The following is a 26,994-nucleotide window of genomic DNA, read 5'->3' on the forward strand; positions in this document are numbered from 1 at the left end:
GAGGGATTTTTATAGGTAAAATTGAAGAAGCATGGAAGGAAAGTAAATTATAGCAATTTAGACTGATAGGAAGATGTTAGAATTATAGTCTGAAAATCTAGCTAGGTCAAACATTATATTTAATTTGTAATAAAAGATTTGAACTGATATTATTACATATGTAAAGAGATTATGTTCGAATCCCACAAATTTGAATGTAGATTGTAATAATGCATGCATGTGTTCAATTTGAAAACATTACCTTTTGAATATCTTCTTTTTAAGATTGTAAAATATATAATGAGAAAATTTATTGTAAAATGGTTGATCGATTTATTATTGCAATAGGATTTAGTAAAGTACTTTAATTTGTTCATTATATAGTCAAATATTTAAGATATATGAATGCGGAGAGTTGAAGTATTATATTTCGATTTTACTACTTAATTTGGTATAGTTGATCATGTATGTAAGAGATGCAATTTAGAGTGTGTGGTAGGCTTTGCCATTTGTTTGTTCGAGAATGATATTTTTTTGGGGGCATTCAATTTTCGGGTGTCATAAATTTGTTTAAATAGTTTAAAATATGGGAAAGGAAACAAAATCTCAATAATTGGGAATATATGCATAAAATATTTAGGAATTCAAATCTTGAATTATGATTGGATTTGTTTTCCATTCCCTTGGCATTATTTCCATAAATTAACAATGAGGATATTTTTGTAAATTTATATACATATATATATCATTTCAGGTATCATATTCTATTCGCAAACAAACAAACAAAGACTAATGTCATAATTATGGTTTTTTTTTTTGGAGAAATGAGACTGAAAATTCATACTGAAAATGGGTATTGAGACGTAAATTATAATATTTTTTTTCTATGGGACTAAATCTATTGAATTATAAAATAATGGGACTAAAATTGTAAAGGAGTAAATTATGAAACGTAAGAATTGCAATTTTTCCACCCAATCACATCCCTTTAGAAAATTAGACCATTTTGTTTAAATTTATTATTAATTAAAATAGAAATAAAATATTAGTATTTGTGTTGCATGTAAATATAATCATGCCATTGATATAATATATATGTGGTAAAAGTTTTAATTTTTAATTTAATTCAAGAACATATGTATTGTAATTAATGCATGAGAAAATATTATCAGACAATTTTTACCGGTGAGATCGTAATGCAATGACAAACTTTAATATATGAGAATAATTATGAGTTTCAATAAAATATAAATATTAAAAAAATTATGCACACAGATACTACATGCCACAGTATAGACTATAGAGTATTTTTTTTTTAAAATATTTAATTTATTTATCTAACTTCCCACTTTTCCACTATCATTTGACTGTTATTTCTTTCTTATTTTTCTTTCACCACTTTCTTATAAATCTAATGTTAACTTACTTTTCTATATAGTTTACTAAATTAATTATTTTATTTTAAATAATATTAAAAAATTATGCATACATGTAAAGTATGCCACAAATTACTAGTAAAGAAAAGTTCTCTATACTCATAAATAACAGTTAGTTAGACTACCAACCATTTTTTAAATATGACAATTATAACCTTAATTCGATAATTTTAAAAATTAATTATAATTATTTTTTCTTAACAAAAGTAACTCTACATCATTTTAACACCACGACGCCAATTCTTTTATTGCGTCGATAATACCTTAAGTTAGTTATATGTGGTTAAAATGTGATTCATTGATTTTTATATTTAATTCTTATTTATAATATACTTAAATTGTAAAAAATTATTTATTATATGCATGTAATGACAAATTTGGCGTAATTTTGGTTGGAGACAGTTCCATCGCAGAGCCCCTGCTTTAGACCGATTTTGCGAGGGAAGCGTAGAACAGGCTAGGCTAAACATTAGAAGCCGTCTAGGTGAATTTTGACATGTTCTTATTTAGTGACTTCCCATTATTTTCCTGGGAACTTCTTGTCCATTTTTCTTCTGTTACTAAGACCTAGTACTTCCTGAAAGTGCATCAAGGATATCTCCAAGCAAGAGGAACCTAAATGAACAAAATCTACCTAATCGGACTGGAAAACCATGTGGCAAAACATGCAATGAACCATGGGTCGGTTTTAAACTAATACCAAGAACATAAATCCTTTATCAGATTAATGTTGCCTGAATATGGACAGACTTCAGTTGTAAACAAAATAATTCTAACATCTTCCACAACCGTTTCCATGTCTCGTTTCTATTTCTATGCGCTGTCATAAGAACCTTGGGGCCTAAAATTGTCTATTTCTACAACATTAATGCTTCTAAAAGTCGTCAAATAGCACTGACGACAACATACATCAATCTAGATGTTCATGCTCAAAGTTGATCTCAGCAGTTCAATTTTCAACTATATCTCTGTATATTCATAAAGGGGAGCAAAGGTTCTTCTCCATCACTTGTCATGAGCTTCACTTTTAGGTAGTAAATCAACTCCTCTGAATCTGAAATTAAACCTGAAGCCTGCAGCAAAAGACATGATGAAACAATATTAGAAATGTGTGGTTCCAACTTCCGTCTATTACAAATTAAGCGGATAGTGCCAATGGGGGGAAGAGTTACCACTTGACTTTCTTGAAAAGAACTTCAATATCTCATCGATTATTATTACCTGCAGTTGGGAGAGTTATGACATAAGGTGAAGCAACATACTTGGTCGCAGAAACCGAAGATCAGGAAAGATGTGTGCTAATAGAAAGAACTACTATGCAAGGACATGCACAGACAGCAACATAAAAATGCTGAAGAGTTGCATTATGTTAGGTTAGGTTGTCTAGGGATTAGAAGATTTGCAAGCTAAGGATTTTAAAGCCAATGAGCTTGTCTGGATAACCTCGTCTTACAATGAAGTTCAAATCTTAGAACTCATATGAGCTTTCTTTCCAATGCTTATGGTGGATTTCACACATCCACCTATGTCAGTATCATTTGAAACTGTTATGGTGGATTCAAATGCTTTGGAACTCATTATGAGCTATGTTTTCAATTCTTCCCTCATATAAAATCCCTTCATCTCATCCATTTGAATCTTTTATTTAAGGGTGAAAGAAAAGACCTTGCTGTGAAATAATTTCAAGTGTTATCCCAATGGCAACTGCGAATAAAGAAAATGTTATGGAGGGCGACTCCATCACATGGAATTATGATCAAATAATCAAACATTACTCTTATGGATAGTTGGGAGGAAATGCACTGAAGAATAAGTCAAGAACGAGGAAAGTAACAGCATTGAGTTTCTCGGATTCATGAGGTAGTCAGAACTTACAAAATGTGAAGATCCATATGATTCATTATGGGGCTATATAAAATTTGAAGAGAACATATACTTACAGGAAAAGAAAGATACAAAACAACGGTCCATTCAGCCCAACTTAGTGGTGCCACCTGCCCAAAAAAATAGAACCTCTTATTAATGTCCCAAACCGCAAAAATAATAATAATAATAATGATAACAACAACAACAACAACAACAAATAAATAAATAATTCCAGGATTCCAAGAATATGTAAAACATAATAAAGTTTTAAAAAGATGGGTTACCGAGAAAAGAATAGACAGCGGTTCCACATAGAGAATGAGGACATGTAGTAGCATTGTCAGGACAATTGATCCAAGAAGCCATAAATTACTCCAGGGGGGAATGACACTAAAATTTGAAAAAGACAAAAGACTGTCAATAATGTAATATTCTGTTTTGTTTCATTCCATAAGTCCTTGGTTTAAAGAGGAAAAAGCATTTACAAAGTATAAATAAAACTATTTTTTGTCCCATCCTTATTCCGGGCCAGGTAACTATTCTGAAAGATAGTTGTTAAATTTAAACTGAAAAAGGAAGCGAAACACACCAGAAAAACCAAAATAAAACAACACATCCATCAACTAAAATATTTTTGGTATTAAACATACTTCATTTCAAGTGTACTCAAACTGTTAATGTAGTCTAGAGTATTTTTTGCAATTTTTGAAGAGACATTACAAGAATAGGACAAGTGAAAATGGCACAGAAGTAAGTGACTTGGTGCTGTGTGTGTGCCTACACCACACTTTATTTTTGTTGTCTTCAGCATTAAATTATTTACTTGATCACAGAGTTTATAACAATAGATTAAATTTTCTCCATGTGTTAATTTAGAAGGCAGTAGAGACAAAGGCAACATGGGATATGTAACACTCAAAATTTGAGGTGGAGCAACCGAAAAGTTTTCAAATATAAACTTAAAGTTCACAGATTAAGCTACTAAAGAGTACTCACAGAAGTGATTGATTTTCACTGAGGTTGTTCAATGCGTTGAACATCTCAACCACAACAAGTACAGTCATTGAAACAGTTGATGGATGCCGATCGCTGAACACAGTGCAAGAATAATTTGTTGCCCTTGTTGGGCAACTGTCAAAATTGACCTGAAGTTTGGAGAAGCATTAGTCCAATGGGGATAACTCAAAAAGAATAGTACAATAAAGAAGGCTGGCAAATTATTCACTGGCCTGTCAACAGAAAAAACAAATCATGACGCCCCCTTTCTTCTTTAGGATGGTTAAAGAATACGTCTCATTTCATAGCAGCACTTGCTTTTTGTAAATTGCCTTTTCAACTCTCACCAAAACACAGACCAAAATATAGAATTGCAATATCTAGTGATGTGTTCCTCATTCCCTTGATCTCACTTGAATTAGCAAAGCAGTTAATTTAGTTTTGAATTAGCAAAGCAGTTATTTTAGTTTTGAATTAGCAAAGCAGTTATTCTAGTTTTGAATTAGCAAACCTTTAAAACCACTATTAGATAAAAAGTTGAAAAAAGAGAAAGCTCTCAACAGACCATGATCATGACAAGCATTGTAAGGAAAAGCATGTGAGACCTTGGAATTTATCATTGTCCAGGAGCCATGCTGTTTCTTGGTACTTACCAGTTCAGTATACGGCAGTTTAGGACCATTATCAGAGTAAAGAAACCACCACACAAATCCAGCAATAGTAGCAAGCCCAACATAAACTGCACCAACCAAATCTCAGCATGAGAAATAAAAGTGAAATCGTGCACTTATCTATTCAAGCATTTTGAATTAAAAATCTTGGTTATGCAATAGACTAGATATTAACTGTTGCTGCACATAGATGAACTTTAAGTTGATTCAATACCACATGGACTATCACAAATATTACTCATGGGAAAAATAAAAGTTCTCCAGCACAAAAACAGCTAAGAACATCTAAAGGTAGAGTGTCAAACATCTATTTAGTCTTTCTGCCCCTCCAGTTTCAACAACTGAGACTGCCGTTCTTGGGGTTATTTAAATTGCACATGCAGTTTTGAACAGAATGGATCACAAAATGCAAGTGTTGTCACTATATATTATGGATGTCAGAAGTGAGCTTAGCAACACATGAAATACGTATTTTCATCAACAATAGTTTCGTGTTTAATCATTTCTATTAACACAGTGTCACTGAGTCATAACAATTGACACGAGTCCCACAAATAATGAAAGCCTTTACCTATCTCATAACATGACAAATAATACAATAGTCTAGAAAAGAAATAGTAGCTGTACAACATAAAACGTTAGGTTGAGACATCCATAGGTACCTCCAATAACTAAATAACGGAAGAATAACCATCCAGTGACAACAGCTTCATTGACCTGGCACCCAGATGACTTTAAATGATGAGAAAGCTTCATTTTAACAAGAAAAAATGCTTCTTAATGGTATTACAAATAAAAACACAATCACTCAAAAAATAAGGATCATTTGTTGAAACCACAAGAATGGCATCTAAATAAAAACGAACGCCATATAGATAATGGTGAATTTCGAAAATGGCCATTAAATGCTGAAAGTGTCGTGAAAATAAGTAACCATTTGCCTAATTACAAATTTGCTGCTAAGTACAGTTACAAGCAGGCTAGTTCCATTTTACAGTCATTTTTGTAAACAGCGTAGGATTCTTAATCAACACTTCTCTAACTACTACATAAACCTCTGCTGATACAAAATAAAAAATCATCACATCCTTGTGAAGCATAATATCGGTTGCTCCTCAAGAATTACTTGTGCGCTATACACCACAACTTGGAAGCAACTACACACCACAACTTGGAAGCAGTTCTTCACATGATTATAGAGACAAATATTGCTCCATCACATAAGAAGCATGAAGACGATTCACTCGAAAAGAATCTACAAATGGAAGACAATTTGTGAAGACCTATAACATCTTAGAATCCAGTTTTACATCTCTCCTCATTTGTTCTGAAAAACTGTCTATTTCCCATCTTCCGTATAAGAGAAACTGTTTCAATTCGAAAACTGTTCCTTTCCTTTGGTACATCTACAGTATACCAATTATTTATCCCCTAAGAATGCTATGAGAAGACTGAAAATGAACAAAATCAGAACAAGGAGAAAGAAAGAATACAAAGGACTTCATTCAGCTTTCTGATACATTTATGATCCAACAAGCTATTTCTATTATTTTCATTGAACCGTAATAGTTAATCATAAAGAACATATAGTCAAAAATCTGGCATCAACCTATTGTTTGACTTAGCAACCAGGAAAAACAAGATTGATAATCAATAAAGAGAAAGGCAGATTTTTCTATGCCAGAGCGTGGCAAAAACTACTTCAGATTGAAGAAATAGAATAGAACATTGCAAGAAAAACAGATGATCCAACTGATGTATTTGATGATGACAGCTACATTGTGCTGTAATACTAGAATGCTCAAAACTCAACGTTTAAGATACCTTGCGAGGTTTAGCCTTCATAACATCACAGTCTTGTTTGTTAAATCCAATAGCAGTTGCAGGCAAGCCATCTGTTACTAAATTCACCCAGAGCAACTGGACCTGTAACAAAATAAGACATTACCTAAATGAATCTAAAGTGTAAAAGAGACAAAAAAAAAATGTGTGAAAATACAGTATCCACGATACTATATTCATGCTAAGTTGGCTGTCTAGAGATATGAAGACTCAAGCAAACAGGATACTGAAACATATATAAAAGAAGTCAAAAATTAAAAAGAAAATATCGTGAACTTTCCAAAAGACTAAATGCATAAATCAATTAACTCACAGGCACAAGAGTATCAGGAATGCCTAGCAGTGCAGCCACAAAAATGCAAACTACTTCACCAATATTTGACGAAATCATGTATCTGATGAACTGCTTTGTGTTGTTATAAATAGCCCTTCCCTCTGCAACAGCCTGATCAACAAACAAATATCAGTAACATAAACATTAAAGGGTATAGAGTTCATTCATGGGAAACTAAATTAGGTACAAGTCTTACTGCAACAATTGTGGCAAAATTGTCATCTGCCAAAACCATATCCGAAGCACTCTGGAAGATCAAATATGGATCAAAGTTAATTCAGTAAAAATTTGTGCATTAGGGGATCAGAAAGAATTTGAAAGCCAAAAGGTCTTTGTGTTATTTAACTACAATATGCGAGCATGAACATGAGAAAGAAGTATCTTAAGGTTTTAGGAAGTCAAGTTGAGAAGACAAGTGTATAGATACAAAGATCTAAAATGTCCTTCCATCAAACCAGCAGCAAATTCAGGAGGCATGCAGCTTTAGCTAATCTTTTAAGAGACAGGAGGGAAAAGAACCTTTTTCGTCAAGCAAGGGGTAGCGAATCAAACATGTCTAAAATATGGGAATGCAGGGAGCTCTTAGCCAAGACTGTGAATGAACATGAATTTGATAAGCAGAATACCTTCGCTACTGCAGTGCCTGATCCCATGGCAATTCCAATGTCTGCTTTCTTTAGCGCAGGTGCATCATTAACTCCATCTCCAGTCATTGCAACCTTAGAATGGAAGATCAGGTGTCTGCAGTTAGATCCTATGGTGGAGATTAAATAACTGAGTATCTCTCACGCAGAGGTGACTGAACCACTGTAATCATGTATTCTCTTTTTCAATGTGTATACTAGAAATGCTTCAATTATCAAAGGCAGCGTGACAGTTCAATGAGTATGCAGAGTACATGGACAAACTATGCAATATTGCAAGATGATTGACACATTGCTTAACAATATATAAGGACAAATGAAGGATGGAAGTGAAGCAACTTGTTGACTTATACAGGACTCTTTAATGCAGATAGTTCGATGCAAAAGGTTTACCACTTCATTTTGATGTTGTAATGCTTCAACAAGCATCCTCTTGTGAGATGGTTCAACCCTATAACAAATTTAAATATGTTTGTGAATGTTAATAGAATCTGAGATGGAAAGCAAAACTCGTGTGAATGGTGGATCATGTAGCGTAGCATGAGAAATTCTTGGTAGCAATATTGAAACCTCGACAGAAGAAACAACAACAGAAAAGAACATGTAAGCAATACCGGGTGAAAATTGTCATTCGCTGCAATGCCACTGTCTTCTGTACTGCTGGAAGTTTCTCAAACTCAGAAGCAGTATAAGAAAGACCCTCAAAGTCATCCAAGTTATCAAAGGCACCAATTCTTTGGCACAATGATTCTGCCGTAGCCTATATGCATATAACAACCCCAAAAAACCTTCATGCATTTTCAATACAAAGATAATAGCTCAAAAGAGAGAGATCCAGAAAGATCAAAACTGAAGAAAGAATGTCTCTATCTTTACCTTGTTATCTCCAGTAACAACTATGACTCGTATTCCAGCAGTCATACAAGCAAGAATAGCATTTCTTACTTCCTCCCTTGGTGGATCAAGCATGCCAACCTTTTCATTTATACAAAAATAGGAACAAAAGGAAGGATTCAGTGATAGAGACACCAAAAATAGTTATTAGGTTAAAATAAAACGATGGTAATAGAAGAATTTAATGAAGAATCCCACTGTATATGTTTAGTTATATCTAACAACCACTAATAACAGATTTAAGTTACTGAGAATACAACTTTAACAGAAAAAACAAGAAATGTGCCATACAGAAGAGAAAGCATACCAACCCAATAAATGTAAGATCCTTTTCATCATCAAAAGACAGAGCCTGCTGCCCTAATGGCATCCTTTTCAACGCTAGCGCCAGGCATCTTAAAGTTTCTTTTCCTGCAAAACTGATACAAACAAACAAGAAAATCCCTATAAGACCAAGTTTAATTTAGTGAAGGGTTTGATACAAGTTTAATTGAGCGAAGTTCAAAGTGTAAGATCGACCAAATAAACAGATAGATACTGGGGCTTAAGGCTATCAGTGCTCATACAACAAAAAAGCATGCAGCTAATGATAGATTTAACTTCAAATGATCCCTCTTTGCATTCATATGGTCCCAGCATATATTTCTGCAACAGCAATTTTTAACACTTCGAGTAAACACCTCCAATTTCACTGTTGCAGCATTTTACAATCAGATGTCCCATGGAGCGTATATCATTTTGGATAATGAATTTTCCATACAACACTTCTCATCAAAACTACAAAAAGCAATCAGAACCTAATCTAGAGCAATCAGAATAGACATACCCAAAATTCAATACACCTAAAAAAACACCACCTATGTCTAGACATTAGACTGCCCTCGTAGGTGTTAGGATCCTACAGCAACAGAATGCCAGAAGTCCAAAAATGTGTGTAGAATACTCTCCAAAAACTAAAGATCAATTAACACACACTAGGGGTTTCCACAGTTTGGTAAACCAACCAAACTATACGGAAAAAGAAATTTCATCCAAATACTGAAAGTAAATTTCAGTATTCGGTTCGGTTTTGATTATCTACTGTTAAATGCATACCAAGTTGTTTCCTTTATATATATAATACTTAGTTTACAATTTAGTTTATTTAGTTTACTTGCTCTTTTAGAATCGAATGATTGGATGGAAAATGTTTACTTAGTTTTCTAGCTTTTTTAATACATTGGTATTTTAGATGGTTGGCATTGGTCTATTTGCCTTTACAGGTTTTTTCTTTTACAGTTTCTTTTACAGGTTATTTGGAATTAAATTATTTGCCTTGCAGGTTCAGTTTTTCCTTTCTTTTCTTTTCTTTTTTTTTTTTTTTGAAATTTCGGTTAATTCAGTTATTTCTAATACCACACAGAAAATTTTCGCTTATTATCTGTCATACCTAATTTTTCAGTTCAGTTTGTTCTGTAATACATAATGGACACCCCTAACACATGCACTGTCATATGCACACATGCACAGACATATGCTCATGCATCAGACACAAGCACAAAAACACATCTGGACTGATACTCACACGTTGATGCACAGAACCCCACAGGCCCACACATATTTTGTTCACACATAAGGGCAGGGCTAGGCGTGGTTTTGTGGGGGCAGGGGTAGGGCTATTTGGCCGGGATAGGCAGCTTTAGGGGGTGGCGCTGCAAGGAAAAAGTAAGAAAAATAAAAAACAAATTACATTAAATTCATTAAAAAGAATATACTTAAAGTTCTATTTTTCATTAGTTATAATCAATCATTTTTATTTTATAAAAATTATCAAGATAATAAAATATTAAAACTTTACTAAATTGTTTATATTATGTAAATAGTTATTAATCTATTTTCAATAAGGAAAATTTAAACTTGAAAATTTTAAAGATTAAAATGTAAAATTTTGTCAAATTTCTACTTAAAGTAAAAATTTGTATAATAAATCAATATATATGTCTTGAACTATCAAGTAAATTTAAATTGGGAGATCAAACTTGTGAAATTATTGCGTTTTGACCCATTATATATTAATGTAATATCCACCATCTCATGTATAGATGCAAATGTCCAAGGAATTTGTCATACTGTTGCTCAAAACGTGCAAGTACAGAATTGCATCTTCATTAATTTCTCGTGATGAAACAAGCATTTTGTGGACCAGAAAATGCTAAAGGGGATAGTGTTAGACAAATTGCAGAGGATAAGTCACTATGATTATTGACAATAGAGGGATAATTTATGTATTTTGACTATCAACAAGTCCATGTGGTTAAAGTCCTCAAAATGGACAATACCCTGGAACCAACGCTGATAGTCCCATCATACGTGGGTGTATGCAATTGCATGTGAGTTGGGCAACAGGCTCCACAAACAACCTGTTGGAATTTATCCCCCACTCTAATCATATAGCTACCCAAGGTTTTTGCTGCAACCCAATATCCTCACTTACCAACAGGTTCAAATGCTCTTATTCGACCAATTTCGGAAAAGATATGCCTAAAATTATAAATGCTTGCGAGAATCATTGAAATGCTTGATGTAGTGGTCTCAAATATATACTCTACATCAAAGATGAAAAAATACATACTTCACAAAAATACAAATATAACACGTAGAGAGAATCTAAATAAAATCCAAGATAATAGACCAACCTCTGGAATTTTGACTCTATCTCAGATCTAATTTCTGGCGTTAGACGAATAGTTGAACCATCATTATTGCACATAATATCTGTGCATCTAGGAAGAATACTCTCTGGAGCACCCTTTGAGAACATAATCTGTATCTGCTTCCGATTACATAGCACGCTCATCATTTTTCGGTCACGAGAGAACTCCAACACTGAGACCTACAGCAATAGATCTCAAGATATGTAAAAGGATGAGAGAAGTTGTTCTCACATAACAATTAACAGGCAACAAGCTACCACAAAACTATTGTACAAACATAATAAAGCAAGTAACATCATCCTTATTCAGCATGACCATAAAGATCCTTTGAGTTGATCAAAATTTAGTCAGGGACAAAAATGTAAAAAATGATGTTGAACATGGTAAAAACAATGACCGCTACCTTAATTGATTGAGAGAACTTTCTTTAACACTTGAACGTAATATAAATATCAATCTCTTGCGGGCAAGCAGATTCTTCAGGGTTACTCAATGTTATACTTGGAAAAGGGCAGGCAATCCTAATTACTTGTGCACCCAATTTCTCAAGGTACAAGAATTGGCTCGATTAGTGGAAATACCTTATGATGGTAACACCAGAATATGATGGGCTAGACACCTCTCCGTGCCACTTAATAGTATTTGTCAGCCTTTTATTTAGTAACTTTACTTACCTGACAATACGCTATCTATTTACTCTTAGAATGAAGTTGGAATTTCAAAAGCACAAAAACAGGAAATGTACCTTGGTTATGGACATCGTGTTGCAGATATCAACATGTAATAGGCAAATCTAAACCAGGGTAATAAGAAAGCACAAAGTGGTTTGATGGTTATCAGATTTTGATGATAAGAGCAACCTCGTCATGTTGCTACCTTTACATGCATGTACCAATATACACTAAAGACCAACAAAGCAAGACCACCAACCAATACACCAAATTCACTTAAGTTTAACAGAGATCCAAAGGGTTGACTATCCTAAATAGAATGACCACAGCTCATTCAATTTTGCTTGTGATGACAAACTAACGAAATTGCAACCATTGCAGGAGCAAACCTTTTTGAATTGATTCTCCCAATACCGATTACAGTATGATGCCCTTTCATGCCTTGACAGCATATTAAGAGCTGAAGGCATTGAATCAAAACCAGGAAGGCCGATCTGTAGATATGATAAGAGGACTTAGTCAAACTAAAAAGTACAGACGGAAGGCAGGAAGGATGATCATGGTTAATAGATGAAATTAAGCTGTAGCGTTAAACATTTGGTAGATTCAGTAGAAAAAGATTGTAACCTACCTTTTCTGCCAGTACGCGAAGTGCTACTTCAGTTGACTCACCAATCTTTTCATAATTTCTCTTCTCTGGGTTGTATTGAATAAAAGACTCATTGCAAAGGGCTGAGCACATTGCCGTATGCAGAAGACAATGAAGATTTGCTGGAGTCTCAAGCTGCATTATATCCCATGTAAATATTCTTTTAGAAGAATTTATATCGAACATATAAAGGTGCCAAGAAAATGTTTTATCAAAAACAAAAGTTCAAGATATTCATATAACAACATTTAAGAAATGGTAAAATGTAGACACAGGAGAGAAAAACAAGCAGGGCCATGAGTAATATATATTATGCTTAAATAATCAGAACAAAGATGCAAATATGCTTTAAAAAATCTTTCTTTAATTGAATCATTAACCAAAGAAAAACTGAGGAGCATCTGGAATCACATGGCATAGAAACCAGCAAACAAGACGAATTATAGGGAACGGTTAATAATATAAATACAATGTAGAATACGTGAGAATAACAAGAAATGCGTTAAGTAGAAAGAAGCTTGTTTCTTTGACAAATAATACTTGCACCAACTGCATTGGTGCTGAGACATCAGAGGATAGATTTTAAAAGCTTGAGAAACTTAAAAACATGTGAAAAGATACATGTATGCCAAGAAAAACTACCTGCACCTCCGCAGTGTTGTCAAAGAGTGTACCTTCTGGTGCATACGTGGTCCCACTCACACTGTATTCAGCAACAACAGGAACATCATATGCAGATTGAAGAACGGATACCTGCATAGGCAAAAGGAAATATTTTACGTAATATCAGTTCTTTGTGATGGCTGATACAGTATGGGATCAGCTCTTGAGAACAATAATCAGAATTATTCTCCTCAAAAAGATTAGCCAAAAAGGGGTATTATGCCTTCATCAGTCATCTTAAGTAACATATGGTAGGAAGAAAGACGATAGAAAAATCAAAGTTTACTGGCAAAATAAAGAAAATGGGCAGTATAATTACATAAATAATGCAGAAAAGAAAAGGATTGCTTAGAAGACATTGAGAAAACAATCAGATTAAATGCCTTTTGTACCCTTAAAACCACCCATTTTAGCACTTTCCTTCCCGGAAAGTACAAACTCATACTTTGCACCCTCAAATCAACAACTCATTATCACTTTCCTTCCCACAATAGTTCCAACGAGAAATGCCCAAGAACAGTAGCTGCAGTTACAGAGCTAATTATTGCAGTACAAACCCTTAAGGACCTCCAAATGCTGAGGCACCAAGAAAGATGGTTGGAGACTTCAATCTACAATTTAAGGGAGGAGATCAAGATTAGTGAATGTAGGTATAGGCTTTGATCGGTTGTGCAATTATCACGGGAAGCAGTGAGGGATTGTTGTGGTGCTGACAGAGTTAAGGGACCTGATGGCAGACTATGGGGAAGTAGATAGGTAAGGGGTGTGAGAAGGACAAACATCCTCTCTTTGCAGATGCACCAGACAGAACAGATGGAGGTTGTGATGGTATTGTTAGGGCTAGACATCAACAATGATGAGTTTGCAAACAGTGGCAACGACTACGAAGTTGATCCTGCAGCATTGCATCTGGGAGGAGATCAAGGTGGTGACATGATGTAACTGGGGGAGCAACAGTGTCTTATGCTTAATGTACAATGTGGTCTCGGCTTTATAGAAGGCCTACATGGATCAACATTGAAAGATGTTCTGATCATTTGCGCCATTAAACAAGAAAAAATTGAACTTTTGCCCGGTAATTATTTCAAACATTTTGGAAAACTAAAAATTGCTTATCGGTCAGCACCTTGTGGTTTTAATACTTTATAGTAGATGAGAAAACCGAAGTTTCCAAGAACAGGATTTTGGAGTGTGCTTGGACTTGTGATTAAAGATATGTGCGTACATGTATTTGCTAGTAAGGATGAACCAAGTAATCTTTTTCAAGAAATGTCATGAAAACATGAGGTTTGACAAAATTCAATGACTTCCTAGCAGGGAACAAATTTTGATGACAGTTTGCCATTTACCCACTGCAGCTATTTCCGACCAGAAAATGTTCGGTGCAGAAAAATCAATGTGGGTGTTTATTTCCTGAGGTGGAAAGTGCCAAAAATGGATACATTTGAGGGTGCAAAATGCATTCTACTCAAATAATTGAAATAGTTGAGAAACCAAAAGATCCTCTTGCATTGAATGAAGCTGAAAGTAATGTCAGAGGAAGCATAGATATGAAGAAATTTATCTTAGAGATAAATAAGACTTCGAACTTCAAGAGCTATGTATATTTTGTAAAAGGCCAATACAGCACAAATATATGATCAAGACACATATTCCCCATTCCTCATTCTCAAACTTAAGAAATGTGTTGGTGGAGGGAAGGAAACATAAAAGAATGAGACTAGACGAAAATGAAGAAATTAGACAGTGTGTAAATTGACACCTTTGAGACAGACATCATATTGGTAGTCAGAGTACCAGTCTTGTCACTGCAGATCACTGTTGTGCAACCTAAGGTCTCTACCGATGGCAATGACCTAACTATAGCATTTAAACGAGCCATTCTCTTCGTTCCAAGAGCTAGACACCTGTTGAGGCAATTGAGATATGAATTTGAAAAAAGATAAACTTATTCTTATACAAGAGTTTCAAACATAATTCAAGTTTTTCCAGCAAAGCACAAGCAGCTAAATAAAGTTTCTGAATCTAGCATCTTAGAAACACAAGAATGAAAATCAAGAGAATAATGAGCATTGAAACTGGTACCGACAAGCAATAAACTAACTGAACACTGCATGAAATTCCCATAAAGAAAAAACGGTTTCGGCAAATTCTTCTTTTGCAAACAAAAGACTTATTTAAACTTGCATAACATGTTTGAATGGCATTGATAAAGAACACATCAGCACAAGGACACTCTGGCAATTATCATACCTTAAGCTCCCTCTACAATGTAGTCTAAGCTTTATATGTTCGCACGAAATATTTTCAGAGATAGAACGAACATATAAAACATACTTAAACTATTGATGTATAATTTCTGGGGCACCCATGAGAACGGTGTAGATAAAAACAGAAAAATTGTTCCAAGTGAAAACGGACACAATTGAGGAATCGAACATGCCATTAATAATACTGCAACATGAAACTGCTAAGAGATTGCCTGCAAAAGTCCTGATTGATGTATTTGAGGGGACAATACCAAATCACTACCATAGCATATGAAACTCATAAAGTAGTAGACGACTTCTCAGGTTGCTCAATGATGTCTAACAAATTCATTAACAGGGCCGATGCATGTGGACTTGGTGACAAATTTGCAAATTAGAGGATAAGACCTCAAGCTGCAGTTGTAAGTCAATCTTCTTGTGTTCCTAATAGCTACCTATTCAAAAAACAGGCCACTTCTGGTGTGAAGATTGTATAAGAACTATATGCATGATTTGTCTTCAAATGCTGACAGCCTTAACAAATGCGCAACATTTTTAGGTGAAAGTGATATGTGAAGGGTAATGTACAAATGGAAAGTTACATGGGAAAGAAACAGAGTTAAGAAACCTACGTCGTAACAACAGCAGGTAGCCCTTCAGGAATGGCTGCAACAGCAAGAGCAACTGCAATCTAGAAAGACGAAGCATAATTAGTTTTATCAGCCAAAACAGAAGCTGCATCCTAAACAAATAAGCAGATGATGAAATAAATAAAGAAATTATTGTAAGAAATACAGATAAATAAACTCATGAAGATAAAATTGTTTAAGCTATTCTACACTAACAGAACAGCATCACCAGACAGAAGATATATTGTTTATTATGTATATAATCATGCATCTCTTAAATGAGCAGGAGTGAAATGCCATCTCAACAATCAGTATAAAATTTTGACTCAGCAAAAAGAAAAATTATTAGAAAAAGAAAGGGAACATGTAAAATAGTAAGAATCACGTTACACTACAGTAATAATTCCACCAACCAAACATATGACTAAAATACCTATCCCTCGTGCCAAAAAGATTTTCCATCTTATCAACCACACCCAATCATATCCCCCAACCAAATAGGCCCCACAAGTCAAAACATGAACCAAACAATCTGGTATCAGACAACATAATTCATCTATAATATTAAGTCAACTGGAATGCATACAGACAAAAAAATTCACTTAATTCTTCCGCGATCAATTGATAAAATTTTGAAACTAGACACTCCAATATGGTCAACCACAGGTTAAACAAAGTGAGATGTACTTAGATGGATGGACTTAAACTTCAACACACATAGTTAATCGAAAAAAAAGTTATCCAAGAAAACATTTGGCATCCAGGATGCGAGTTTCTTCTTTGTCTAAAAAAACTCAAGAGTCTCCTTTCTGAATTTCTTATAGAACCAAATGCTTTCTGGCCTGTAATTGAGGTCCTTCATACAAGCCCTGATAGAAAAATCTAAGAGGGGAAGAAAGTAAAACCACTAGTTGATCAATAGAGAGGGACCAATATAAGAAGCTGCTTTCTGTCATGGTTAGACATAATAATTTATGGATAAAGCCTTTCCCGATCGGAGGAATATATTTTATATCATCAACCATCATGAACACAACCAACTAGTCTTCTGCAGTGATTATTGATTTATAAGGGAATGCATGTTATTCTGCCTTCCCCTCTAGCACTCTCTGTCACGAATCAAGAGTATACAAGAGTGCAAAGTCGCATCATCTACTGATGCAAACTGCAGCTTTGTCTGACAGACTGAAATAAAATATGCATAAAATGTTTTTGAACTTCCAGGATCTAAGATCATCATTTCAAAAGGTTAAAAGAATGGACTAGCATACAACATCCAGATAATTTACGCCACTTAACTAGGAACAATATCCTCTCATCATAGTCACATCTCCTAGAAAACAATTGAATTCTTTACCAGCCAAAATTCACTAACAAAAGGCAACTTTCTGCTGGTGTTACTACCATGCACATTGCATATCCAGGAAATATCAACCCAACTTTTAAGTATTTTCTAAGATAAAGGAAGATTAAGAACATCTACTCCAAAAGTTTATAATCAAAGATTCTATTGGGACATATCCAGTTAAAACCACCATGAAAAACTTTCAAGTAATAAGCATCACTAGACATCAAAATCTTAACGGGAGTTTCTAGAAAGTAATCCAAGAAAAGGTCAAATAAACCCATCCACATACCTTGAAGTAATGTATTGCCCCTCGAAAGAAGCCACCATGAGCAGGATCTCGGAAATGACCAATGTTGACAATCCAAACCAAAATACATATGCCTGCAATAACCTAGATTGAGCAAATAATCTCAGAAATAAACGATACCTGGTGGCATAAGTTATAAATTGAGGACGTAAAAATCAAGCAATCAGATATTGGGATCATAAAAATTAGGCATAGAATACAAAAAATGTTCGTTTACACATGCACCTTAGCCAAAAATGTACCAAATTCATCCAACTTCTTCTTCAGCGGTGTCACTTCCTGCATCATATAACAGCCAATGGAAGGAGATCAAGATCGTGACAGCTATATGCATTTTCTAGTAGCAATATCCAAATATTCACTGAAAAGAAGTGACCATAAAGGTCGACAGAAAGATAATATATTTAAGATCTTGACTACATCCACTTAAATGTAATGTGATCCAGTTTGAAGAGAGGTGATATTCAAGCATTCTATTGGTACATTCTAGCAATCACCATGTATTAGTGACCAGGTAATCCATCAACTATTATGTTCCACATGAATAAAAAAATTAACCTGGTGGCCGACCAAAAAACTGCTCAGAATTTTTAAAAAGATCAGAGATGCTTACATCTTCCGTTTTCAACATAGAATCTCGTATGCTTCCCATTGCAGTATTAGAGCCAACACCAATAACAACAGCTCTTGCCCTTCCAGCAACTACAACTGTTCCCTGGGAAAAAAGGTTGCAGGAAATTTGAATTCCAGGAGCTCACAACTAGCTTTGCATTGAAGTCCACGAAGGGAGAAGAAACACTAGCAGACAAGGTAATCCCAAAATGAAATCTTTGATGTCTACTGATACCTGTTAAACATAAAGCTATCTAAACAAGTTCTGCCCATCCATACAATGAGCATACAAGCACAAATATTGTAAATTTAGAGTGCAAATAGACACATGCTGTAATCAGCAAAAGCACAAGTTGGTATGTACTTGGGGTGGAAACTTAGATTACATGTAAAGCTTTTGATATAATATAACTATATATTAGTATCTTATATCTCTCCATATTTAACATATATATAAAAACAATTCAATCTATTTATAAAATGTTTTCATTTATAAACACCGATATGGAACTAAACCATAAAATCCAATCTCCCCTAGCATGAATGCTATCAGTGCACCAAACCGGCAGGAACAAATCATAACCACATTGTTACATACATTGACTGTCCAAGGATCACAAACATTTCCATTAGACACATAATTTTCAAAGGCACTGAGGGAATAGTTCTCAAAATGTTACCGAGAAGAGAATGTTAGTCTTGTCCTGGTATACTGCATTAGTCACATTGGTGGCATCCAGTTCTTTCTCCACAGAACAGCTCTCACCTGTGGTAGTCAAGAACGAATAATGTATTATTGCCTCAGTCAGCATAAATGAGTTAGAGAAGGGGGAAAATACAATGGCACAAGTAAATTGAAAATATAAATAGAAGTGTTGACATGTGCTGTAGCAAATGCCTGCAGAAGATGAACTTTTAACAAATATAACTGCAGACTTGAAAAGCAGTTAAAAAAAATAACCAACTGCGGTAGAAGGATTACCACTCTATATCAAAATGAGGAACCAAATCAAACCCCCACCCACAAGATGAATGATGGGGATAATTGATCATTTTTATGCTCCTCCACAGCTTCCAACCATAAGACAATAAACAGATTACAAGCCATGTACAAGTGCAGTTCATACTACTCCATTCTACTACTTCTAACCAAAAATTAAACGAAAAGCGATTATCAACCATGTAATCTCGTTAGGTTCTCTTCACCACTTGGCCTGTTGGCCAAGGCACAATATGGGCATTGCAGTGTATACCAGTGAAACCCAATAACCAGCAGAATATGGCTTCAATAAGGCATCCAGCATACCATGCTTGACCCACAGCTCAATAACAACACCACTAATATATAATAGCAGTCAATGGGATGGCTTTGGTAACCATCCTGTTTCTAACAAATGATTATTATGATGTCATTAAATATCATGAGCAGAACAAGTAAACATCAGTCTTGATTTATTTGCTTCGAAGCAAAAAGAATGTTGAGAGAAAATACCTGTAAGAATAGCCTGATCAACTCGTAATTGGTCAGTCAGCATCTCTATCATCCTCATATCTGCTGGAATCTTGCATCCCACTATTTAAACAAGATAAAAGGAAACATATAGAAGTTACATTCATAGAATGAGTTGCAGTTCCAGAACTCTGTTAATATAAACATCCAGTGTGACTTACCACTGACTTCTACAATATCTCCAGGGACAAGGTCTGCTGCCGGCAAAATTGAAAACCAACCTATAACCAGTTTCAGAAATGCAGAATATTGTTATAAATTAAAATCACCAAAAAGTTTTACAAGACAGGCACAGACAGGAGTTGGCATCAACCACCAACTATGGACAAGAATCAGGGGATTACGCAGCTTAACAGTTTAAATTACATAATATAAGCCAGAATCACTAAGTGGGCTATCACATAACAAATTCAGGAGCGTCTTCCAATAGTTGGTTTGAATGATAAATTTCAGGCAACAAGCTTCTATCAATAAACAATATCTTCAAGGTAAGATGAGAAACTTCCATGATTTGTAAGAGCACTTGCTTTACCATTTCGCAGGACAGTTGCAACATCAGCTTGGTATGCACGTAGTTCCTGCAAACCAAGAAAAAGCAGATAAACTAAATGAGCTGTCACTTTAACGAGCAAAAAAAACTAAAAAATTAATAAATATATATTTAAATATTATTCTTAAGGCCATGTTGGTCAATTGAATTTTCCTGCTTTTCATTTTCATTTGGTTCTTATGAAGGGCCTTTATAAAAGAGATGTAATCAACATCCAGCAGAGGAAAGTATATAGCATTAGCTTGATATTTTTCAGGATCTACTAGATATCAAGTGGTACACATGCTTTGTCGAATTCCTTCCCAGAGTGTAGGGCACAAATGACACTTTGTTATGTTTCTGTAAGACCTTCACAAAAGGAGAGGACTGAAAAGTAACCTTATAGTCCAGGGGCATATAAATTTTAATAAAGAACACTATAAGGAAACATGAGATGATCTTCAAACTATGTAAAATTCCATTTGAACTTTTATCTATATCCAAGTGAATAATACACTAGTAGGTATCACATAATTGAATAATGAGAAGACCAGTGCATGCGATCTATATTATCCAAAACAAGGTACCTAATTAAGTGAACTTGGAGAACAAACTGAACCTGACAACCTCATATGGTAAACATTGGAAAGATGATATAAGGAAGCATCCTGTAATATTCCAGATAATAAACATAAACATGCAACTCCAATGTTAACCATCTTGTTGAAAATCAAACTAACCTCAAGGGCCTTCTCTGCATTTGTTTCTGTGATAACGCCAACAGCTGCATTTGCAGCCAATATCATAAGGATTACCTGTAAAAATATGCTAAAGTTAAAGAGATTCATTAACATTTGGTTAATATGCAATGCAGTTTTAAGTTGACATATTAAACTTGCAGAAAGCTTAAGATGTCTGGCATTAATGTTAGACGATTCTCCTGCTCTTTCACGAGCAAAAACAAGTGCAAGACAGATAGATCTCCGGAACTATGAAAAATAAAATTGTAAAATGCACAACTAATAGGCAGATCAATACAGATAATTCTGTCCGGTGCTTGCCTTTCATGTGCCAAATGTTCACTCTATTAAGTGGATCATAAACCATATCAACCAAGTGAGTGATATAGAGGTCCATCCAGCATCACTTGTATAGATGTATAATGAAGAGTATTCAACATTTGTCTGGCATCTATGTTCAAATAATACCCTTATGACTGTATGCTTGACGCCAATGTTATATTAATTGTGCCAAGTCAGTGTCTTATTACTGCACCATAGTCAAATATGCCAGGAGCCTGTCAGGAACTTTATTCTTAGGACCTATGGTAGCAACTGGCTTCACAAGTTAAAATGCTTCCACAAAAAGTATCTGCTCATGCTAGTAGAATATGTGAATTAAATGCAGCCCTTGTTGAGTACTTACATGACAAGAGCATACTTGGCCAACCAAAAAGAAAGGAGTATTTAGAGTTTTACACCTGGAGTAAAGTTTAGACTGAAATATTTACCTAAAATGTACTGATTGATAAAAGTTTCTTACCAAACCTAAAGTTACTTTATGATTTTTTATGCATTGTGCTACCTGTCATTCTTAAATTCCATCATCTTTCCCTCCAAGTTCTTTAATTCTGCAAGTCACAATCCACTGTCCTTTCCAAAATAGATTTCCTTTACACTAAATCTCCTACCCAGCTGCTGTTACAAAAAAATCTCCTACTCAGGTGAAACATGGAGACACTAATACAGGCAGAAGAGGGATTGCACCAAGCAACCACTAGCATGGGAATATTGCATGAATGAAGCGACACACTGATGAAGCAGAAAACAAGCATATGTTTTCCATTCTTGAGCCCACTGAAATGAAATGTCTTTTCCACAGACTTTAAGTGTAAGAAAACTCGTATGTTTTTTAGTTACCTAGTTCAATAGCTTCAGACTACTAAGTCACAAACAAGTCTCGTCCGCAGTCCAATTTATATCGCCTGACTCATATATTAATATGGCCAGTCTGAGTTATTTATTCTCAATACATCCGTTGTTCACCCAACTGAATAAAAACCACAGCATCTCAGTTATGCTGAACTGAAGATGTCTAAAACATCATGTAACAGACAACACAAGCCTATCTGTAACAGCTGATAATAATTTTTGACCAATAGTCGCTAATACTCCACAAAATACTCAAGTTCAGAAATCAAAATTACACATTCAAGGAAAAATGAGAATATTGTCAGCACCAAAGTCAGTCAAATTGCTGCCTTAAAAGTGTAAATGATGGAAAAGATACAGAAACAGAGAGTGTTATCTCACTGAAGGCTCCAAGAAGGCTGATAAGCCTGTCTCTCCATTAGCCAAGGCCAAAAAGAACGAAACCACAGCTGCTGCAATTAATATCTTTACAAGTAAATCGTCAAATTGCTTCAGCACTAATCTCCAAAAAGGAGTACCTGCAGTCAGTAAGAATCATAACAACATCAGCAATCATTTTGACACATGGAGCCATGTAGACGCTTATTACAGCCCTCCCAGGCGTATGTCTATGTTCAATTTCACGTATTAAGGCGCAAGCAGATTCTAGTGTGCAAGAGAATTTACACAACCCTTGGAGAGAGTAACAGAAAATCGCCAACAAACATCATATTGATTTATTTAAGTAAACCTCCCTTTTGACTCTCCTAAATGACAAGACTGAAATGTCCGTTATGTAGATATTGATATCTAAGAGAAAACACATCCGTTAAACGTTTTCAGTTACCATTGTGTTGTTTTGCATAATTGAGCATTTCTGACTTAACCCTTTTGATCTATGTTTGGTTCTTTTATTTTCTTAACTTTATTAACTAGCTCTAGAAGTATGATTGCTTAGTAAATAACAATGCATAATACAAAATCCGGGATTTGGTTCTCTTATTTTCTGGTGCCGATTATACTAGCTCTAGTAGTAGAATATCATAGTAGAGAACAAAGCAGGATGCAAGACTTGGGATTTGGTTCCCTCATTCTCTGCAGGGACTAAAGCTACTCGAAAATATGATATTATAGAGAACTAACGCAATATAGAAAATTATTGCAAGAAAACATCTATACCTTTTAAACGGTAAAATGTACGAACAAAAAGCACAAACTTTTGGAAAATAATTAAATATAACTAGAGTGACTGCATCCCTGTGTGTGCTTGTGAGAAAGTGTGAGAGGATCTGGGTCGACATACTTTGCTCTTGCGGCAGCACTGCAGCCAAGAATTTTACATGCATCCAAAGAGTACAAAGTCAGAACATTAGAAAGGATAAAATAGATATAATTTGATATCATAACCAAAAACTTAATGCAAACAATACAATCAGAAAGCCTATGTGTGACCAGAATATTCAAAATGATACAATCCGAGTTCACATAAATGCTGAACATCAAGACACCATTTATTCATCCAGGCAACTCAACAAGTCAAGAATGTTGATTTGTTATTCTGTTTGATAAGCTCAGAGGAATAGAAATTTAGAATAAAACTTCCTTACTATTTCAGATTTTTTATATTCATTTTGTTCTGGTTTACTTTCTCTTAGTTGAAGAAATATGCTCCCAACAAAACAAAAGTTCCTTAACAAATTGAAGTTTCAGGGCAGAAGCAGAGCATACATTCTAATCTCATTGCCAAAAGGAGATGGGTTGAAAAGAATGAGGTAGAAATAGAATCACGATTCCCAAAAATCTACCCAGACTTTTCCTTGGTGAATTTAATTTCCAGGAACATGCATTCCCCAAGAATCGCCATCACAAAATTACGATTTTCCATTATTCACCCAAGAATTATAGACTAAGCATATTTTTTCCAAAATTAGCCTCATCAACTTTCATAAATTACAAAATCTCCCCATCTCTCTTCCTAGCAAACCCGCCACCTTAGGCCAAACCCAGGCATACTACCCAACCCCAGTTCCCCCCATTGAACCTCCAAAGCAGGCCTTCCAAATTTCTCTATTCTCCCCTGGCAAAGCAGTAGAAATTCTGTATCAATCATCAAGATAGAGGCTCTTGGATCCACAAGAATTACGCCGTCAACAAATAAATCAGCTAGAATCATGCTGACACCATGGAAAACAACCATGGTGGCGTGAGAAAAGTAAGGATTGTCAATGCCTTATTTCCCGTGTATCTATCTTACATTTGTGTTCTCTATGCCCAGTCAAAGCCCTAATGCCTAATTCATCACCAAGAGAAACCTCCTCAGCCTCTCTTGCATGACTACAACTGTACAATCCATACAACCAGTTGAGGAACTTCGAAGATAATCTTATTAACCAGAAAAGTAACAATCTGTACATAGATTTTTAACAATATAGTCTCTCTAACAAAATCATAATTGAGTATACATACCTGTTAGTAGAAATTTGGTAGATGAGCATTCGGGAACTTAGGTAGCATAATTTAATATTGTGGAACACATTGTCACACATTTATTTTGGAACATAGACGTGAAATTTTACTTTGTGAGGCCAATCAGGGCACATCTGAAGGTTTTCATATTCTTTTTCTAAGGTCTCATTCTACTCCTTAGCCATTTATAAGGTCTCATTCTACTCCTTTTCAACAGTATTTAGTAACATGGTACAGTGCCTCAGATTATTAATCTACTAAACTGGAGGCAAGCTTTCTTTTCGTTATGTATAAGAGCACTGATCAAGGATCATGGCAGAGTATCATGGGAACCAGTACCAAGTAATTTTGCAACGACACTGAGAGGTGTATGGAGCAGTGGTGCTACCTAAACAAACAAGCAGCAAATTACTTTAAAGCTCTGAGTGGTCCTTAGATCTTAGTGAAGAAAAAACTAAGAAAGATGTTTCCGACCCTCGAAATGATGGTACTCTAGTGATTTATGTTCTTATACTCATCCTTCTCCTTTTCCACGCCCAACTTCTGGTGATCCAAACTTTTTTTTTTGGAGTAAGTCCATGATCCAAACTTAGCATAATACAAGATCCAGAAAAATATTTTATTAACAAAAGCTCCATCTACATATACGTCCAACAAAAAAGAAATGAATTAATACATTTTGGAATCATAATATCCTCTATTACTCTTGGAAATTAACAGAATGCTAAACGTGCTGAGAAAATGAATTAATATTTAATTTCTTCATTAATACCAGATGTCAGCAACAAAAGAAATCGGATGTTAAGATAATAGTGCCAGCAAGTCAAAACAATAATTACACCTTTCAAATTTCCGCCTACTTACTCACCCCCAGTTCTCTTCCAATCAATACTGGCAATTCCCAAACTTCTAGATATTTAATCTTTTCTTAAAACAAACAGCATTAAACCACAACCCGAAAACACAGCTCTTACCATTGTTCCCATATAATCTGCCATGCTCTGCAACCTGAAAAATGCATAGTAGTACTTGTTACGGGGAAAAAGGCCCAAAAAATATTTTAAAAAAAATTAGAAAATCACAAGCATGGGCCCATTTTTGCTACAGCACTTGTCACATTGATCTAAATTTTGGGCGGAAATGCTTGCTTTATCCAAAAACCAAATGAATGTGGGATTTAGTGATCAAGCACTAATAGCCAACTATTTACCTGGGAGTCTGTCAAGCCTTTTGTCGGATCCACAGCGAAGAATTCCAAAACCTGTTCAAGAAATCACGCGATTACAACATCAAGTGGTAGAAAAGGCAATACAAACCCAGTTTAACTCCCACTAAAATAGAGGCCAAGAAACGTCTTTAACGGATCAAATTGTCCTTAATTATCCAGATTCAGGCAAAAGAACATGCAAACTAATTCCAAGAACAAAAAAAAAAAGAAAATAACTCCAACATACTATTGTATATTGCTAGTTGATCTAGAACAAAGACAAATAATCAAGAAATCAAAATAATAGTTGTACATTAAAGATTTCAGTCTTTACGTAACCGAACATGAGAAAGAAATACCTCGGAGACGGATCTGGCGTAGGCATCTTCCATTGTCTCTCCAGTATCTCTTCAAATTATTACCAGAAGAAAGAAAATGAAAACGTTTCTTGGAAATCTGATCTTCCTCAACAACTAGTACTCGTATTATGGTTTGGCTTCAATTGGGCAAGAAAAGAAGAACTAACGTTAAATTGTAGCAAACTATTTGAATTAATGAGAAGGGGGTTTAGGGTTTACAAGTGGCAGTGCAATAAACGAGGTTAGTTTTTCATGCGAATCAGTGCAGTAGTGCCGCAATGCACTTCGGACATCACACGGCGTTCCTCAGAGCGCACGCTCCCAGTAAATTATTTTTCCGCTGTCTGAAAATTTCATATGCTGATCAAGAGAGTACCTGGTGTATTAAATAGTATTCTTTTTAGTAGTATAAACGCGACACATATGTAGATGCATAATTTATTGGAATAATTAGATTTTTTTTTTAAATTTAGTGCAATTACACATAAATCTTTTATGGTATTGAAACTTAAATCTATCCTTCTTAATAT

General features: G+C 34.8%; 1 protein-coding gene across 4 annotated transcripts; it reads right to left on the bottom strand.

Moving 5' to 3' along the window:
- Positions 1 to 2,101: 2,101 nt before the first annotated feature.
- Positions 2,102 to 26,839, bottom strand: ECA3 (endoplasmic reticulum-type calcium-transporting ATPase 3). 4 transcript variants are annotated; one of them, XM_011076040.3, is made up of 35 exons: positions 26,684 to 26,839; positions 26,465 to 26,601; positions 26,109 to 26,159; positions 25,873 to 25,906; positions 23,736 to 23,753; positions 22,835 to 22,971; positions 21,263 to 21,337; positions 20,526 to 20,571; positions 20,155 to 20,214; positions 19,976 to 20,056; positions 19,164 to 19,249; positions 18,485 to 18,586; positions 18,097 to 18,150; positions 17,854 to 17,955; positions 16,220 to 16,278; positions 15,101 to 15,245; positions 13,318 to 13,428; positions 12,658 to 12,810; positions 12,416 to 12,520; positions 11,338 to 11,534; positions 8,970 to 9,081; positions 8,645 to 8,743; positions 8,383 to 8,528; positions 8,162 to 8,219; positions 7,751 to 7,843; positions 7,321 to 7,371; positions 7,104 to 7,235; positions 6,773 to 6,874; positions 5,611 to 5,665; positions 4,931 to 5,016; positions 4,278 to 4,426; positions 3,566 to 3,671; positions 3,356 to 3,409; positions 2,588 to 2,636; positions 2,102 to 2,488 (listed from the first exon to the last, which is right to left on the bottom strand). In XM_011076040.3, the coding sequence occupies exons 2-35, from the start codon at positions 26,495 to 26,497 to the stop codon at positions 2,421 to 2,423; spliced, it is 3,009 nt and encodes a 1,002-aa protein (XP_011074342.2). In that variant the 5' UTR covers positions 26,498 to 26,601; positions 26,684 to 26,839; the 3' UTR covers positions 2,102 to 2,420. The 4 variants fall into 4 exon arrangements, 3 of the variants coding, with proteins under 3 accessions (XP_011074342.2, XP_088734593.1, XP_088734592.1); XM_088878467.1 differs by having other exon boundaries at positions 26,465 to 26,626; positions 26,684 to 26,834; XM_088878466.1 differs by having other exon boundaries at positions 26,465 to 26,833.
- Positions 26,840 to 26,994: the final 155 nt, after the last annotated feature.

Source organism: Sesamum indicum, linkage group LG3 (assembly GCF_026168435.1).
Source record: "Sesamum indicum cultivar Baizhima isolate 11 linkage group LG3, ASM2616843v1, whole genome shotgun sequence".
NCBI lineage: Eukaryota > Viridiplantae > Streptophyta > Magnoliopsida > Lamiales > Pedaliaceae > Sesamum > Sesamum indicum.